Source organism: Phalangium opilio, unplaced genomic scaffold, assembly GCF_054372755.1.
Source record: "Phalangium opilio isolate 3A_F unplaced genomic scaffold, DU_Popi_V2 ptg000662l_1, whole genome shotgun sequence".
Taxonomy (NCBI): domain Eukaryota; kingdom Metazoa; phylum Arthropoda; class Arachnida; order Opiliones; family Phalangiidae; genus Phalangium; species Phalangium opilio.
In genome coordinates, this window is record NW_028324246.1 from 2,118,030 (window position 1) to 2,137,418 (window position 19,389).

General features: G+C 33.3%; 2 protein-coding genes across 9 annotated transcripts in view; one reads left to right on the forward strand and one right to left on the reverse strand.

Moving 5' to 3' along the window:
* Positions 1 to 7,809, forward strand: part of ctrip (E3 ubiquitin-protein ligase ctrip) — an 18,366-nt gene extending 10,557 nt beyond the window's left edge. For all 8 annotated transcript variants that reach the window (XM_089862822.1, XM_089862820.1, XM_089862823.1 and 5 more), the window contains 12 exons: positions 101 to 711; positions 820 to 932; positions 1,012 to 1,203; positions 1,288 to 1,668; positions 1,742 to 2,123; positions 2,181 to 2,475; positions 2,549 to 2,702; positions 3,049 to 3,420; positions 4,351 to 4,680; positions 4,761 to 4,874; positions 5,486 to 5,684; positions 5,766 to 7,809. In XM_089862822.1, coding sequence (XP_089718948.1) covers positions 101 to 711; positions 820 to 932; positions 1,012 to 1,203; positions 1,288 to 1,668; positions 1,742 to 2,123; positions 2,181 to 2,475; positions 2,549 to 2,702; positions 3,049 to 3,420; positions 4,351 to 4,680; positions 4,761 to 4,874; positions 5,486 to 5,684; positions 5,766 to 5,962 — 3,340 coding nt within the window. In that variant the 3' untranslated portion in view covers positions 5,963 to 7,809. The remainder of the gene's footprint in view (positions 1 to 100; positions 712 to 819; positions 933 to 1,011; positions 1,204 to 1,287; positions 1,669 to 1,741; positions 2,124 to 2,180; positions 2,476 to 2,548; positions 2,703 to 3,048; positions 3,421 to 4,350; positions 4,681 to 4,760; positions 4,875 to 5,485; positions 5,685 to 5,765) is intronic.
* Positions 7,252 to 19,225, reverse strand: LOC149588358 (putative palmitoyltransferase ZDHHC24). The gene is made up of 4 exons (XM_089862838.1): positions 18,953 to 19,225; positions 8,587 to 8,734; positions 8,378 to 8,524; positions 7,252 to 8,322 (listed from the first exon to the last, which is right to left on the reverse strand). Exons 1-4 carry the CDS (start codon positions 19,103 to 19,105, stop codon positions 7,910 to 7,912), a joined length of 861 nt encoding a protein of 286 aa, XP_089718964.1. The 5' UTR covers positions 19,106 to 19,225; the 3' UTR covers positions 7,252 to 7,909.
* Between the last annotated feature and the right edge of the window lie 164 nt (positions 19,226 to 19,389).

Below are 19,389 nucleotides of genomic sequence, written 5' to 3' on the forward strand. Positions count from 1 at the left end.
TTAATTAATGTTAAATAAATCGTCGCGAGACGTGGCGAAGAGTTTAGTTGTTCGAGCGCGTGGCTGTTACATTTTTGGCGCTCTTTGTAACTATTTCTAGGAGACTTAGCGATGTTTTAAAACGCAAACGCACACCCAAACGAAGTAACGCGACTAGTCGTAAAGTTAGAACTGACGAGACTTCTCGTCATCATAATTTCTCGAGTTCGGCGGGTGTCGCCGCGTCGGGCGGAGCATCCGGAGGAACTCACCACCATCATTCGCATCACGGAGGTAGTGGTCATCATTCGAGTAGCAACAAAAAAGCGCTGGACAATGTCAGCCCAATTTTGGGAAGCTCCGTTTTATCAGTCAGCGCCTCTCCCGTTATCACTCATTCTTTGAGCGTCAACCCTGTGGGTGGTGGTATGATTGGACTGACTACGCCCGAAGGAATGAGTTGGGGACCCAATAACGTGACGCCTTCCGGTAGTGGAGCCGCCGCTAATACCCAATTAGGCGGAATAGGAAGGGGAAAATTGAGTAGCGCCGCTGCCAAAACCTCGGCGTTCTTGGCCAACTTAAACCCGGCACGTTGGGGACGATGGAGTTGCAATTCTCCTTTGTCGACGCGATCCGTTTCTCAAAACTCAATGGGTATACAAAAATCGTCCAGTAGTAGTAATTTGGCTGGGAATAAAATCAAAATCAAATCCTGGATTAAAGATCAAGGTATTTACGTCTTTTGCGTCTTGACAACTCCTAAGTTGTTTCATCCTCCCATTGACCTTAACGCGACCTAAACTGGCGCTTCACCTTTAAGTTTAACTCTAATTTCAGCCCAAAAGTTTGCTGAAGAATATTTCCCGGATGACACTAGAGGAAATACAACGCACTCTGGAAAGAGTGTTTTGAATCGGTTAACGATGGCTTTGGATCAATTAGAGAATGTGGTAATTATTTATATTTGTTAAATAGAGTTATAGGTGGTAAATTAAACGTTGAGGCTTTGTTTTACTTTTTACTTCAAAGTCTGATGGAGGTTTGAAAGCCCTGGAAGAAGTTCGAATGGTCGTTGTCCATAGTGATATTTCTTCCTTCGAAGTTATTCATAGCGGATTGGTCAAGAAATTGTTGCATTTCTTGACCGCGGGAAACAGTCCCGAATGTACCATGAGAGCTGATAGACTCAGGACGTTTTTACACGTTTTCTTAGGCTCACCGGTAAGTGAAAAACCAATTACTTCGGAGGAGGACCTTTAACCCAAAGGTCATGATGACATTGTTGGGCAACAACTTTCTCTTTAGCTCTTTAAGATGTGTCCCTGCGAATTAGAGACCCTGAACAGCCGTCCTTTCTCAGCTTTGGTCGCGAAGTTAAACTCTTGCGTCAGTCAGTCTGAACAATTTCCCGTGAAAGTTCACGATTTGGGGGCCAATGGAGGAGGGGTTCGCGGAACCAGCGCCCTGAAGTTCCTCAACACTCATCAGCTCAAGTGCAATCTACAAAGACATCCCTCTTGCTCCAATTTGAAACATTGGAGGGGTGGTCCCGTCATGATCGATCCTTTAGCCCAAGTACAAGCCATCGAGAAGTATCTGGTCATCAGAGGATACGGTAGAATCAAAGAGGAAGACGATGAAGGAAGTGACGAAGAGAATTCCGATGATGATATCGACGATACCATGGTAAATCGTCGTTCCTTTAAAAATGGACGCGCAAAGTATCGTTATTAGAGAGAGAAAGTGTTACGTTTTTCAGGCGGCAATGATGATAAATCACGGTCAAGGTCGTCACAAATTACAGTTCATGATTGGGAATCACGTATTACCTTACAACATGACTGTCTATCAAGCCGTTCGTCAGTATAGTTACACTCAAGGAGGCCAAGATGGCCACGAAACTGACACGGATTCCGAGAGTCCCATCGGTTACGCCAATATTTGGGTTCAAACTCACGCAATTTGGTATCGTCCAGTCGCCGATAACGAAGAAAGTACTTCGGCTACGGGAAGCATCGGCGCCTCGAGCGCTAATTCCCATCGCAATCAGGGTTCCGTAAGTTCGTCCAGTTCGGGAAACACGCGTCACGGTAAAGGCGCCAATAGGTCTTCCGCTAAGAAGAAGGATGAACTATGGAATGGTATGATCTTGACTTTCAATTACTAGGGTTGATTGCTCAATTTGTAATTCTGATTAGACGGTATAGTTCCTGAAGTAGTGAGCCCATTGTCGCTCTTCTTGAAGCCTTCCTTACCGGAAAGCGTCACGGTTCACGACCCGTCTATCGAAGTGATCTCCTTGCTCAGAGTTTTGCACGCTCTGAATAAGCATTGGGGTTCTTTGTACGAACTCCACGCTTGGAATTCGGCAATTCCTCAAGGCGAATTCTTAAATAATAAACTGACCGCTAAGGCCAACAGGCAGCTTCAAGATCCCTTGGCTATTGTCACTGGAAATTTACCAGCTTGGCTTTCGCAGATAGCTTACGCTTGGTAAGTGAATCGTACTTTAATCATTCATTATTAAGAAACCTTAAGCTTAATTCTTTTAACATTTAAATTGTAGTCCATTCCTCTTCCCATTTGAAACTCGCCACTTGTTATTCTACATCACGTCGTTCGATCGCGACCGAGCTCTTCAGAGACTCTTAGATATGGCACCCGAATTAAATAACACTGACTCGACCGAGAGAGTTACTCCCAGATTGGATAGAAGAAAAGTAATTAATTTTTTTTTCCTTTAAATACGCGTAATTAATATAATTAAATCATTTCCCCTTAAATACGCGTAATTAGCCTTATTCCTGATCAGCGCCACCTACCCATAGCGGCGACTTTGAGAACTACTGTAATACGCAAGCCAACCAGAACAAGATTTCGCTACAATCTGGTGACGTAATTTTTTGGTTAGACCCCGAGACCGCCCATAAGTGACGTGTCACATCTGATCTGATTGGCTTGCCGCTTACAGTAGTTCTCAAAGTCGCCGCTATGGGTAGGTGGCGCTGATCAGGAATAAGACCGCTAATTAATATAATTAAATCATTTTCTCTTTCGCGAAATTAGCGAACCGTTTCCAGGGACGATTTACTGAAACAAGCGGAACTCGTTATGCAAGATTTAGGAAGTTCTCGAGCTTTGTTGGAAATTCAGTACGAGAACGAAGTTGGGACCGGTTTGGGACCAACTTTGGAATTTTACGCCTTAGTTTCTCACGAACTACAACGAGCCGATCTGGAAATGTGGAGAGGAGAGAAAGTCAGCAGCCACGCGGAAGTGGGAAGTAACGCTCCTACCGTCTCGTACGTTCATTCAAAGTCCGGCCTCTTTCCCATGCCTTTGGGGCGCAGTGCCAAAGTCGGACAGGTCACCAAGATACGTAGCAAGTTTAAGTTGCTAGGCAAGTTTATGGCCAAAGCTTTAATGGATTCCAGAATGGTAAGATCTTATTCTTAAGAGTTAGTAGAGTTCGAGAACAATGGGGTAACAAAGAGTTCGAGAACAATGGGGTAACAAAGAGTTCGAGAACAATGGGGTAACAAAGAGTTCGAGAACAATGGGGTAACAAAGAGTTCGAGAACAATGGGGTAACAAAGAGTTCGAGAACAATGGGGTAACAAAGAGTTCGAGAACAATGGGGTAACAAAGAGTTCGAGAACAATGGGGTAACAAAGAGTTCGAGAACAATGGGGTAACAAAGAGTTCGAGAACAATGGGGTAACAAAGAGTTCGAGAACAATGGGGTAACAAAGAGTTCGAGAACAATGGGGTAACAAAGAGTTCGAGAACAATGGGGTAACAAAGAGTTCGAGAACAATGGGGTAACAAAGAGTTCGAGAACAATGGGGTAACAAAGAGTTCGAGAACAATGGGGTAACAAAGAGTTCGAGAACAATGGGGTAACAAAGAGTTCGAGAACAATGGGGTAACAAAGAGTTCGAGAACAATGGGGTAACAAAGAGTTCGAGAACAATGGGGTAACAAAGAGTTCGAGAACAATGGGGTAACAAAGAGTTCGAGAACAATGGGGTAACAAAGAGTTCGAGAACAATGGGGTAACAAAGAGTTCGAGAACAATGGGGTAACAAAGAGTTCGAGAACAATGGGGTAACAAAGAGTTCGAGAACAATGGGGTAACAAAGAGTTCGAGAACAATGGGGTAACAAAGAGTTCGAGAACAATGGGGTAACAAAGAGTTCGAGAACAATGGGGTAACAAAGAGTTCGAGAACAATGGGGTAACAAAGAGTTCGAGAACAATGGGGTAACAAAGAGTTCGAGAACAATGGGGTAACAAAGAGTTCGAGAACAATGGGGTAACAAAGAGTTCGAGAACAATGGGGTAACAAAGAGTCCGTCTTCCGTTTAGTTGGACATTCCTTTGAGTCTACCGTTTTACAAATGGCTTTTGGGACAAGAGATGAGCTTGAGTTTAGCCGATTTACAACACGTCGATCCCGATTTGGCCAATTCTATTCGTCAACTGCAAAAAGTCGCTATTCAAAAGCAAAAATTGGAGCAAGATACCTCTCAAACTCAGTCTAGTCTGAAAGTGGCTCTGGATATGTTGACCCTCGACGGTTGCTCCATCGAGGACCTCAACTTGGACTTTACTCTACCAGGACACGCTAATATTGATCTCAAAAAGAGTGGCCGCGATACTACAGTCAATATTCATAATCTAGAAGAGTATTTGAAAGTACGTTACTTGGCCATACTTTCAAAATGGCCGCCATCTATGTATGTACCCGTGACTACTAACATTGTATTTTATTTTAGTTAAGCAGCCATTGGACCCTGAACGAAGGCGTGCGACGTCAGATGGAAATGTTTAGGGAAGGTTTCGAATCAGTTTTCCAATTATCGCGTTTACAGCTTTTTTATCCCGAAGAGGTAAGACTGATATTATGTTTTAGACTTAAAGGGAGGGTGAAGTGGAAAATCAAGTGATTTTTTTACCGATTATTCTACTAATTATAAGATCAGTTTGCATAGTGAAACATTCAGGAAATACCAACTCCGAATAATTTTAAAATTCAAATTAGGTACAGATTTTAAGGATAATTTTAAACAAGGACTGCCGACCAATCGCGTAACACCCTGCCTTTTTGTTAACAAAATTCTCGTGGCGCGTTCCATGTCTCTTGCCACGATTATCACGTCGCGCGCAAATTTTATCAAATCTCGTGATAAATTTCATTCGACACGGAACATGCCACGAGAATTTTGTTAATAAAAAGGCAGGGCGTTACGCGATTGGTCGGCAGTCCTTGTTTAAAATTATCCTTAAAATCTGAACCTAATTTGAATTTTAAAATCATTCGGAAGTATTTCCTGAATGTTTCACAATGCAGACGGGTCTTATCATTCGCAGAAGAAACGATAAAAAATCACTTGATTTTCTACTTCACCCTCCCTTTAATAACATTTAAATTGATTTTAATTAAGGAGTAAGGACTTAATTTGCATTTGGACCTTTTAAATTTGAATAATATTAATAATAGATGGAGCAACTTTTCTGCGGAAGTAGCCAAAGTCAATGGGATGTTAAAACGCTGATGGAATGTTGCCGTTCCGATCACGGTTATAATCACGATAGCCGGGCGATCAAATATTTATTCGAAGTGCTTTCTAGTTACAAAACCGAAGAGCAGAGACTCTTTTTGCAATTCGTCACGGGATCTCCGCGTCTACCAGTTGGCGGTAAGTGAAATTTTAAGTTCTTTTTTATTACAGAATGTAAGTATTTAAACGTAAATTTAATCATAATTGAATTGAATTAAGGCTTCAAGAGTTTATCACCGCCGTTAACTATCGTTCGAAAAACTTTTGATCCAAGTGAAAACCCTGATATGTATTTGCCATCAGTTATGACGTGCGTGAATTATTTAAAATTACCAGATTACTCCAGCGTCGAGTGTATGCGTTTAAAATTACGCGTCGCCGCTAACGAAGGACAGCATTCCTTCCATTTATCCTAGTTTTTAAAAAAAAATATTACAGGAAACAAACAAACAAACAAACAAACAATCCACGTACACACACACACAAAAAAAAAACACTTTACTTATTTACTTATTTAAGATTAATAAAAATAAACAAACGCGCGGAATTGAAAAATAAATAAATATAAACGCAACGGCTATTTAGGTAATTATCAAACTTTATCGGTAGATATATCTTAGATAATTTCAAAGTGAAAGTAAAACACCGAGCGTTTTTGTAGATGATTCTAAATACCAATCCAATCGAGAAATAAACAAACAAACAAACGTAAAACACCGTCGTTTACTATATATATATAAAAATAAATAAACGAGTACGAGAAAAACAGAAAAACCTAATTTTTTTTTTCCCCCATTCATGCATTGCTTTTCTAAATGTTTATTTGTTTATTTTTACTTTGGTTTATCGCCGATTTATGTTGTTCCTTTTTTGCTTTGATAGCCACGCCCCCCCCCCCCTGCTTATTTTGGGGAGTTTAAACCCCCCCCCGAAAGTTCGTGCTATAAAATTGTCAAATTGACAATATTGTATATTTATACGTAGAAAAAAGAAAGAAAAAAAGCCTAAGTTAGCGTAATTTTTTCCGTCAACAATTTCGTGTTCTGGCGTTTTTTTTTTTTGGTTTTTTTTTTTCATTTCATTTCAGTTGAGATACAATAAAATTTTGTCCCTATGAAACGCAATTACTAATTATTCAATAAATTAGCTCGGAGGTTTAAATTAACGTATTTTAAACCAAAATTAGTGTCGCTTTATTCTCTTTGCGCGGGAAAAAGTACGCGAACGTCGTTGGTTCAAGTGCGTTGCGTTTTAAATGAACTCGATTCGTACGTTTTATCGGGAAACGTTTGATATCAAAACTGAGTAAGTTTGAATTTGAATTAAAAACAATTTGACGTCGTTGGAAGTGAAATAAAACTTTTATGGGGATTAAAACATACATTACACTTGGATTATTATAATATTAGAAATAACGTGAAAATAAAAACTCAAAACATTACCGTAAAAATTTCCAACGTTATTCGCAAAAAATTGAAGAAGAAAAAAAAATATTTGTAAAATGTGCATTTTTTGTGTTTATTCGTCGAGTGGTCCATATACTGGTTGCTCAAAAAATATTTCAAACTAAACAAACAAACAAACAAAACAAAAATCCCCCCCCCCCGTTTTAAATTAAAAAAAAATTAAAAAACATTGAATATTAAATTTCCAAAAGCGTTGCTTGATTTTTATAAACAAGTAAGTTTATAAAAAAAATTAAGCGTTGTTTTTTCGTTTGGCCAAAATTATCTTAAAAACTTGTGAGATAATTTTTCCTTAATTGTTGTTTTTCTTTTCACCTAAAAAAACAATTTAAAAATTTCCCAGTTTTTTTTTTTATTATTATTATTACGACGTAAACAAAATTAGAGAGAGCGAGTTAAGAGACAGTAAACAAACGAGATGTGAAAGTGAAAGTGAGAAAAACAAATTTAAATATTATCGCGAATGTTTTTGGCCCCCCCGTTTAAAAAAGTAAACAAACAAAAAAAACAAATTATCCCCGCAACCAACCAAACCTAAACGTAAATAAAAATAAAAATAAAAAGTTCTTCGAATATTCAAATTAATATTAAACAAATTTGAGGATGTCGATTTAACTATCTGTAATTTAGTTTTATGAAAAAAGGTTTTTATACAACGTAAAGAATGATAGTAATTTCTGCAAAATTAGTTAAAAAGAACGAAAAAACCAAATTTCATTTTACGTGAGTTCGTAGAGAGAAGAATGACTGTTAACATTGTTTTTTGAAAATTTAAATAAAAAAACTCCCTTCTTTAATTTAAGTTTCTATTTATTTTAATGTCAATCAATTACAATACAATACTGATTAATAATACACCAATTAATAATAATTAGATTAAGTTTTAAGTCTTTTAGATCACAATTGTTTGATTTCTTGACGTTGCGCCGCAGTTTGATAAAAAATACCATCACCAGGTAAAGTAGATTCGGCCCACGCCCAAAAGATGGCTTTTTGCCAAGACGAACCGAATATTTGAAGAAAATTATCTTTAAACCCTAAATTATAGGAGAATATCGCTTCTTTGCGTTCGAACATAGTTTGTCCATTGATAATACACATTAATTGTTGGGATAAGAGATACAGTGTCATGATGACAGTCACGATTGAGAAGGTATGCGCGCTAATGACGGCGAAACCAATCAAATTGAGCGTTCCTGTTAATAAGGCAAAGTGAGGTGCCAACAGAGCCAAGACTGACCACCAAAAGGAATTGCCGTTAACGTAACTCAGGCAATATTCCCAGTGAAAAACGACGCAGTAAAGAGCACCTTATAAATAAAATTATTTAAATATCGCTCCCCTTTATTAAAGTTAACCTCTTACCAATAAAAACGTATACTAAAGTCATGATATAATAACGATGATTGAAATAACCAACGCAACATCCTGTGAACATGCAGTGATGGTCCCTTTTAAGGATGCATTCCTTACAGAGAGTACAATGATAAGCTCTGGGTGGAGCGTTCATTTCTAAGGAGATTTAGAGTAAAGATAACGAACTATTTGAATTTTATTTCATTTTATTCATTTACGACAAATGTAGCAATAGGTCCATCCTTCAAGTAAGGCAGCCGGTAATGGAAACTGTTTTCCTGTTACATCAACTCTTTTAAGGTAATAAACGTTTCCGAATATATTTCCTATTACTAAAAGACCCGTAGATACGTGAAAAATAACTGTGACATTTAAGGCCGCCACTTTTTTACAGAATTACAGAAAGTGCCTACAAGTGCCCTCAGTAGGAAAACTACTATAGCAGTAGTTCTATAGAAAAAGACTTATATTTAAGTTAATTACCGGTGAAAATGGTTCAAAATTGCATATATATAATAAGTAAAATATGATCTATATTATGAAACATTTTGAAACTTAATTTCGAACTAATTTACTTAAATTTAAGGGTGACTACAACTAACTATTTTACAGAAAATGCGATTATTTAAGTTAATTACGGGTCAAATTAATTCAAATTTACTATACATAATCAGAAACGTGTTTGGTTTAATATACACTACTTAAATAGTTAATAACTAGCTATTATCTCACTTAAATTCAGGGTGCCTACAACACACTATTTTACAAAAAATGCTTATATTTAAGTTAATTACCAATCAAATTAATTCAAATTACCTACATCTACTAAGAATATTACGCTCTATAATATAAACGCGTTAAAAAATTAATTTCTATCAAATATACTTAAATTTAAGGGTGCATACAGATTATGTACTCGGGAAAGGATGACATACAGGAGGCACTATTTTACAGAAAATGCGATTATTTAAGTTAATTACGGGTCAAATTAATTCAAATTTACTATACATAATCAGAAACGTGTTTGGTTTAATATACACTACTTAAATAGTTAATAACTAGCTATTATCTCACTTAAATTCAGGGTGCCTACAACACACTATTTTACAGAAAATGCTTATATTTAAGTTAATTACCGATCAAATTAATTCAAATTACCTACATCTACTAAGAATATTACGCTCTATAATATAAACACGTTAAAAAATTAATTTCTATCAAATATACTTAAATTTAAGGGTGCATACAGATTATGTACTCGGGAAAGGATGACATACAGGAGGCACTATTTTACAGAAAATGCGATTATTTAAGTTAATTACGGGTCAAATTAATTCAAATTTACTATACATAATCAGAAACGTGTTTGGTTTAACATACACTACTTAAATAGTTAATAACTAGCTATTATCTCCCTTAAATTCAGGGTGTCTACAACACACTATTTTACAGAAAATGCGATTATTTAAGTTAATTACGGGTCAAATTAATTCAAATTTACTATACATAATCAGAAACGTGTTTGATTTAATATACACTACTTAAATAGTTAGTAACTAGCTATTATCTCACTTAAATTCAGGGTGCCTACAACACACTATTTTACAGAAAATGCGATTATTTAAGTTAATTACCGATCAAATTAATTCAAATTACCTACATCTACTAAGAATATTACGCTCTATAATATAAACGCGTTAAAAAATTAATTTCTATCAAATATACTTAAATTTAAGGGTGCATACAGATTATGTACTCGGGAAAGGATGACATACAGGAGACACTATTTTACAGAAAATGCGATTATTTAAGTTAATTACGGGTCAAATTAATTCAAATTTACTATACATAATCAGAAACGTGTTTGGTTTAACATACACTACTTAAATAGTTAATAACTAGCTATTTTCTCACTTAAATTCAGGGTGTCTACAACACACTATTTTACAGAAAATGCGATTATTTAAGTTAATTACCGATCAAATTAATTCAAATTACCTTCATCTACTAAGAATATTACGCTCTATAATATGAACGAGTTGAAAAATTTATATCTATCAAATATACTTAAATTTAAGTGTGCATACAGATTTTGTACTCGGGAAAAGATGACTTACAGGAGGCACTATTTTACAGAAAATGCGATTATTTAAGTTAATTACGGGTCAAATTAATTCAAATTTACTATACATAATCAGAAACGTGTTTGGTTTAACATACACTACTTAAATAGTTAATAACTAGCTATTATCTCACTTAAGTTCAGGGTGTCTACAACACACTATTTTACAGAAAATGCGATTATTTAAGTTAATTACGGGTCAAATTAATTCAAATTTACTATACATAATCAGAAACGTGTTTGGTTTAATACACACTACTTAAATAGTTAATAACTAGCTATTATCTCACTTAAATTCAGGGTGCCTACAACACACTATTTTACAGAAAATGCTTATATTTAAGTTAATTACCGATCAAATTAATTCAAATTACCTACATCTACTAAGAATATTACGCTCTATAATATAAACGCGTTAAAAAATTAATTTCTATCAAATATACTTAAATTTAAGGGTGCATACAGATTATGTACTCGGGAAAGGATGACATACAGGAGACACTATTTTACAGAAAATGCGATTATTTAAGTTAATTACGGGTCAAATTAATTCAAATTTACTATACATAATCAGAAACGTGTTTGGTTTAACATACACTACTTAAATAGTTAATAACTAGCTATTATCTCACTTAAATTCAGGGTGTCTACAACACACTATTTTACAGAAAATGCGATTATTTAAGTTAATTACGGGTCAAATTAATTCAAATTTACTATACATAATCAGAAACGTGTTTGATTTAATATACACTACTTAAATAGTTAATAACTAGCTATTATCTCACTTAAATTCAGGGTGCCTACAACACACTATTTTACAGAAAATGCTTATATTTAAGTTAATTACCGATCAAATTAATTCAAATTACCTACATCTACTAAGAATATTACGCTCTATAATATAAACGCGTTAAAAAATTAATTTCTATCAAATATACTTAAATTTAAGGGTGCATACAGATTATGTACTCGGGAAAGGATGACATACAGGAGACACTATTTTACAGAAAATGCGATTATTTAAGTTAATTACGGGTCAAATTAATTCAAATTTACTATACATAATCAGAAACGTGTTTGGTTTAACATACACTACTTAAATAGTTAATAACTAGCTATTATCTCACTTAAATTCAGGGTGTCTACAACACACTATTTTACATAAAATGCGATTATTTAAGTTAATTACGGGTCAAATTAATTCAAATTTACTATACATAATCAGAAACGTGTTTGATTTAATATACACTACTTAAATAGTTAATAACTAGCTATTATCTCACTTAAATTCAGGGTGTCTACAACACACTATTTTACAGAAAATGCTTATATTTAAGTTAATTACGGGTCAAATTAATTCAAATTTACTATACATAATCAGAAACGTGTTTGGTTTAACATACACTACTTAAATAGTTAATAACTAGCTATTATCTCACTTAAATTCAGGGTGTCTACAACACACTATTTTACAGAAAATGCGATTATTTAAGTTAATTACGGGTCAAATTAATTCAAATTTACTATACATAATCAGAAACGTGTTTGGTTTAACATACACTACTTAAATAGTTAATAACTAGCTATTATCTCACTTAAATTCAGGGTGTCTACAACACACTATTTTACAGAAAATGCGATTATTTAAGTTAATTACGGGTCAAATTAATTCAAATTTACTATACATAATCAGAAACGTGTTTGATTTAATATACACTACTTAAATAGTTAATAACTAGCTATTATCTCACTTAAATTCAGGGTGCCTACAACACACTATTTTACAGAAAATGCGATTATTTAAGTTAATTACGGGTCAAATTAATTCAAATTTACTATACATAATCAGAAACGTGTTTGGTTTAACATACACTACTTAAATAGTTAATAACTAGCTATTATCTCACTTAAATTCAGGGTGTCTACAACACACTATTTTACAGAAAATGCGATTATTTAAGTTAATTACGGGTCAAATTAATTCAAATTTACTATACATAATCAGAAACGTGTTTGGTTTAATACACACTACTTAAATAGTTAATAACTAGCTATTTTCTCACTTAAAATTCAGGGTGCCTACAACACATTATTTTACAGATTCATGGGTGCCTCCAGATATACTATTTTACAGAAAATGCGATTATTTAAGTTAATTACGAGTAGTAATCATACTTAAACTGAGGAAGACAACAAGACTTTCGTAATCTTGTCTACTGGGGTAAGAATTTTACCAAAATGTGAATATTTAAGTTAATTAAGTATGAAATTAAATCTAACTTGGATTATAATGCTTTTTGAGTGTGATGTTCAAATTAAACACTATAAAAAGTAAATTGTGCCAATTAAACTTACGGTAAGGGTGCCTTCAAAATATTGCTAAAGGAAAACCACGGCCACAGCGTTTTGAACTGTCCAAAATGCGATTATTTAACATAACTTTAATAAATCACGTCACGTGCTAGGGGTACTAGTATCTTGTATACCCCATATCATGTAATCCAAAAATAATTAGCCCACACAGATGATAGCTTTTGGGTCTAGTAAGCGCCCTAGTCCTATTGTTTTGCGTCATATTTAATAAATTTTAATGTGATCAAATTTCTCCAATATAACCCATTAAACCATCACATGTCCCAGTGACCAATTTTTTCCTGGATAATTGTTGTGTTAATTCTTTTGTTATTTAATAATTTAATGGTTCAAAACGGAAGAGTGCTGTTGTTTTAAATTGATAAAATAACATCAAAACCATTAACAAAACTTACAAAAATTATTACGTTAATTTATACAGAGTGTTTCAAAAAGGGTAGTTGCATCGAGAAACTGTGTTGCCTTTAAATTAATCATCGCAATCTCAAATATATATGTACCAACTTAGATTGAATTCCATCCAAAATTAAGTTAAATGAAAGCATTCTGATAAAATAGTGTCTTGTAGGCACCCAGGTTATGTAAAATTCAAAAGTTGTAGACACCCAGATTATGTAAAATTCAAAATTTGTAGGCACCTTATATTTGAGAATAATTGCTCAGAATTAACTTTAAATCGCGTTTAAATTAATCATCGCAATCTCAAATGTATATGTACCAACTTAGATTGAATTCCATCCAAAGTAAATCTAAATGAAAGCGTTTTGGTAAAATTGTGACTCGTAGGCACCCAGGTTATGTAAAATTGTATTATGTAAGTTGTAGGCACCTTATATTTGAGAATAATTGCTCGCAATTAACATTAAATTGCGTTTAAATTGAGCACCACATTAAGTGATCAAGTGATTAGCCGTTGAGGCGAGCAGTCGCAATTTTTTGAGCTCCCGCTTTGATTTTGTTAATAGATAATGGCAGACTCGTGTAACAAATGTGACGGATCTTTTGATCCAAATAAGCCTAAAGATATAATTAAGTGGTGAATGTGAAAATTATTTTCACTCAAAATGTACGGGAATTAATTCTGAAACTTTGAAAAAATCGAGTGGACGAAAAATTACTTGGAAATGTGAAGAATGTAAACAACTTGAAGAACATGCTGAATTGGTATCTGTAAACACTGTAAGTGGCTATGCAACCAATGACCAACTGGTCATTATGATGAATATGATGAAGGATATGTCAGGAAAGTTAGACTCATTGAAAAAATCGAGAAGAAAATGAATGACTTCGAACAATCGGTAAACTTTTGCTCAACCAGTATAGATGATTTCGTTAAAAAAATGGATAATTTAGATACTGTTATATCAGATATAATGAAAAATCAACAATCGCGGAAAACAAAGATCTAAAAGAAAAAGTTAATTACCTAGAGGCTACGGTTTCTGACCTACAGTATAACCAAAACAGTGATAGTGTAGAAATTATAGGCCTTACTGAAACACAAAACGAAAATGTAACTGTAATTGCGGAAGCGATTATTAATTTAATTGGTGTTAACATTAACGTTGCCCAAGATATATCCAAAATTTATCGGAGGATCAGAATTAATACAGCAAACTCTAAGAAGTCACCAAATCCGCTAGTAATTACATTTAGAAGTAAAACTATACGAGATGATTTTTTAGAAAATGCAAAAAAAAATCGAAACCATTTACTCTGCCAAAATCTTCATAAAACCCTACCTAAAGATAGATTTTTTGTTAATGAACTTCTAACCCCATATACTAAAAAACTACTTTATGAATCTAAAATGTACGCAAAAAATAAGGGTTTCAAATTTATCTGGGTAAATAACGGAAAGGTCTTACTACGTAAAGCCGATGGTACAAAAATTTATAAAATAGATCACTTAAAAAAACTAGAACAAATTTAAAATTATAAATAAGCGAGACATATAGTTTTTTCTTTGGTTTTTATGACCTTATCTTTACACGAAAACATTTTTAACCCACCTAACCTAATTTATGAGAATTATTATCCGGGTTATTATACCATTAATCAATATCACTTATCACTAAAAAATAACCAGAACAGATTTAAAATATTCCACGCCAACATTCGAAGTATCTCTAAAAATTTTGATGAGCTATGTTTATTGTTAGATAACCTTAATGCAAATTTTGATATTATTATTTTAACTGAATGTTGGCTTGAACAAAAAAATACAAAACACTTTCGAATAAATGGCTATTTAACCTATTATACAAGCTGCTTTAAAAATCGAAGTGATGGAATTATTGTATTTGCTCGAGATAACCTTATTATAAATTTTCATGAAGTAAATATTGCCGAATCAAATAATCTATATTTAGATCTCCTACTGAATAATAAACCTATAAGAATACTTTGTATTTATAGATCGCCGAATAGCGATGTGAAAGAATTTAATAATAATTTAAACCAAACTTTGATTGACTTTGAAAAATCTAACGTACACGATTGTGTTATAATTGGAGATCTCAATATTGACATTTTGTCAAACACCCCGGAGAGAGGACTTTCGGACTACTTAGATATTTTATCAATCCATGGGTACCTTCCGCGAATAAAAAATTATACTAGAGTAACTGAACATAGTAAATCGTGTCTAGATCACTGCTTTACCATATTGGATATGGGAAATAACTATAGTGCATGCTACATCTTACAAACCTCAATTACGGACCACTACCCCGTAATATTAGATATCGAAACTGAAAAAAACAAAATGGAAACTAATCAAGAAACAGCAAATCAATCTGATATATTCAAGATTAAACTAGATTACGATAAGCTGAAATTATTACTAGGTTTTGAAGACTGGAGCTCCGTCATTAATAAGCAGAATATAAATGAAGCTATGAATTGTTTTATTGACTCACTAAAGTTTTATACCGACTTAGCATCTACCAAAACCACTTTCAATAACACTCAAAAGAAGAAATACACTAAATTGAAACCATGGATGACTAATGGCCTAATTTCCTGCATAAAAAAACGTGACAAAATCCATCAAAAACTTTTAAAAGAACCATTCAATAAAAACTTAAAATTATTCTATAAATCATACAGGAACAAACTTAACAATTTAGTAAAACTGAGAAAACATAACTATTATAAAGAACAAATAGAACGAGCAAACAAAAATAGTAGAAAAACATGGAATATTATAAATGAATCTACATCTAGACTAAAAACAAGCCATCCTATTATGAAAATTATAAATAATGAAAAGAAAGAAGTCGATGCTATAAAAAACCCGGTTGAATGTGCAAATTGTTTCAATATGTATTTTTCACAAATTGGAAAAAAATGGCTAGGGACAATTCGCTCACTCAACCACAAACTACAAATCCTTTGTCAAACTCTATATACTTGGAACCAGTGAATGAAATGGAACTAATACAAGTGGTTAAAAATCTAAATGATAGCTCCTCTGTTGGCCATGATGGTGTAAGCGCTAAATTGCTAAAGAATATGTTAGACTTTATAATTATCCCCCTAAAACATTTAATTAATTTAAGTATAGATACTGGAATATATCCTGAATCATGTAAAGTAGCTACCATTAGTCCTATATACAAAACAGGAGACCGCACACACCTCACCAATTATAGACCAATTTCCGTCCTAAATCATATATCAAAAATTATTGAGACTTGTATAAAAGATAGATTGGTAAACTTTTTAAAAAAACATAGAATAATATCAGAGAATCAATTTGGTTTCCAAAAAGGTTTATCTACTTGTGATGCTCTCTATCAATTTACAAAAACCATAACGACTGAACTAGATTGCGGAAAGAAGGTCTTGGCCGTATTTTTAGATCTGGCCAAGGCATTCGATACAATTTCACATGAAATATTACTAGGAAAACTTGGTAACATTGGTGTTAGAGGCTGTGCGTTATCCTGGTTTAGGTCTTACCTACAAAATAGGAAAACAATTGTTAAAATTAACCATAAACTAAGTGACACGGAGATTGTCAACTATGGTGTACCACAGGGTACAATATTAGGACCCATCCTATTTTTAATCTATATAAATCAGTTCTGTAATTCCAATATATCTGATGGACTTGTATCCTTTGCGGATGATACCGCTTAAATCTTTACCGGAGATAACTGGGAAAACGTCAATGAAAAAGCAAATTTAGGTCTCAAAAAAGCTAAATTATTATTAGACCAAAATCTCTTGAGTCTAAATGTTAATAAAACAAAGTTTATAACCTTTACTCTAAGAAAAATAGACCAACCAAATACATTAAATATACAAATACATAATTGCCAATCTCACGGATATAAAAGATGCAATTGCCCTTTTATAGAAAGAATTCAGTACATAAAATATCTTGGAGTATACATAGACGCCCACCTAAAATGGGATCAACATATAAACTACCTAGTAAAAACACTACGATACATATCCTATAGTATATACCTGCTTAGTAAATTCCTCAATATTACTTTAATAGTTATGTTAAATAATCGCATTTTGGACAGTTCAAAACGCTGTGGCCGTGGTTTTCCTTTAGCAATATTTTGAAGGCACCCTTACCGTAAGTTTAATTGGCACAATTTACTTTTTATAGTGTTTAATTTGAACATCACACTCAAATAGCATTATAATCCAAGTTAGATTTAATTTCATACTTAATTAACTTAAATATTCACATTTTGGTAAAATTCTTACCCCAGTAGACAAGATTACGAAAGTCTTGTTGTCTTCCTCAGTTTAAGTATGATTACTACTCGTAATTAACTTAAATAATCGCATTTTCTGTAAAATAGTATATTTGGAGGCACCCATGAATCTGTAAAATAATGTGTTGTAGGCACCCTGAATTTTAAGTGAGAAAATAGCTAGTTATTAACTATTTAAGTAGTGTGTATTAAACCAAACACGTTTCTGATTATGTATAGTAAATTTGAATTAATTTGACCCGTAATTAACTTAAATAATCGCATTTTCTGTAAAATAGTGTGTTGTAGACACCCTGAATTTAAGTGAGATAATAGCTAGTTATTAACTATTTAAGTAGTGTATGTTAAACCAAACACGTTTCTGATTATGTATAGTAAATTTGAATTAATTTGACCCGTAATTAACTTAAATAATCGCATTTTCTGTAAAATAGTGCCTCCTGTAAGTCATCTTTTCCCGAGTACAAAATCTGTATGCACACTTAAATTTAAGTATATTTGATAGAAATAAATTTTTCAACTCGTTCATATTATAGAGCGTAATATTCTTAGTAGATGAAGGTAATTTGAATTAATTTGATCGGTAATTAACTTAAATAATCGCATTTTCTGTAAAATAGTGTGTTGTAGACACCCTGAATTTAAGTGAGAAAATAGCTAGTTATTAACTATTTAAGTAGTGTATGTTAAACCAAACACGTTTCTGATTATGTATAGTAAATTTGAATTAATTTGACCCGTAATTAACTTAAATAATCGCATTTTCTGTAAAATAGTGCCTCCTGTATGTCATCCTTTCCCGAGTACATAATCTGTATGCACCCTTAAATTTAAGTATATTTGATAGAAATTAATTTTTTAACGCGTTTATGTTATAGAGCGTAATATTCTTAGTAGATGTAGGTAATTTGAATTAATTTGATCGGTAATTAACTTAAATAATCGCATTTTCTGTAAAATATTGTGTTGTAGACACCCTGAATTTAAGTGAGATAATAGTTAGTTATTAACTATTTAAGTAGTGTATATTAAATCAAACACGTTTCTGATTAAGTATAGTAAATTTGAATTAATTTGACCCGTAATTAACTTAAATATAAGCATTTTCTGTAAAATAGTAAGTTGTAGTCACCCTTAAATTTAAGTAAATTAGTTCGGAGTTTAGTTTTAAAATGTTTTATAATATAGATCATATTTTACTTATTATATATATGCAATTTTGAACCATTTTCACCGGTAGTTAACTTAAATATAAGTCTTTTTCTATAAAACTACTGCTATAGTAGTTTTCCTACTGAGGGCACTTGTAGGCACTTTCTGTATTTCTGTAAAAAAGTGGCGGCCGACATTTAACCCCTCGTGATATTTGGGTAAAACAATTATAAGCTCGAAACATGCGAAAAACAAAATTGCTCCAATCATAAATATAAAAAGACTAAGGTCCCGTTTCGTTTGAGGTAGAAGATCTTTCGAATGAATGGGTAAAGTATTCCTCATTTCATTTATTTATATTTAATATGAATTATAAGAAAATACTATTTTCTCTAGAGAAATGTCACTCGTGCTCGAAACACAATCAAAACAAACGCCCCATCATGATCATCCCGCCATTTTGAATTTTTCCAACCAATAGGGAACTTCATTCGCCGGCGTGCGTACTTCATCAGTGCAATTCGCCCGCGAGTCTCGAGGAATTTTGATTGTGGTGTGAGTTTCCTTCTAGTTTTTGCCGTAATTAATTTGATAAATGGTGATTCTCCGAAATTTAATGGTAATTAGTC

Bases quoted from the DNA above. Each gene is read 5' to 3' on its own strand.
- LOC149588358 (XM_089862838.1), bottom strand. From the start codon at position 19,105: ATGAGGAATACTTTACCCATTCATTCGAAAGATCTTCTACCTCAAACG. The intron at 8,525-8,586 runs GTAAATGAATAA...AAATCTCCTTAG, and splicing joins GACCTATTGCTACATTTGTC to AAATGAACGCTCCACCCAGA. The intron at 8,323-8,377 runs GTAAGAGGTTAA...TTTATTTATAAG, and splicing joins TTTAGTATACGTTTTTATTG to GTGCTCTTTACTGCGTCGTT.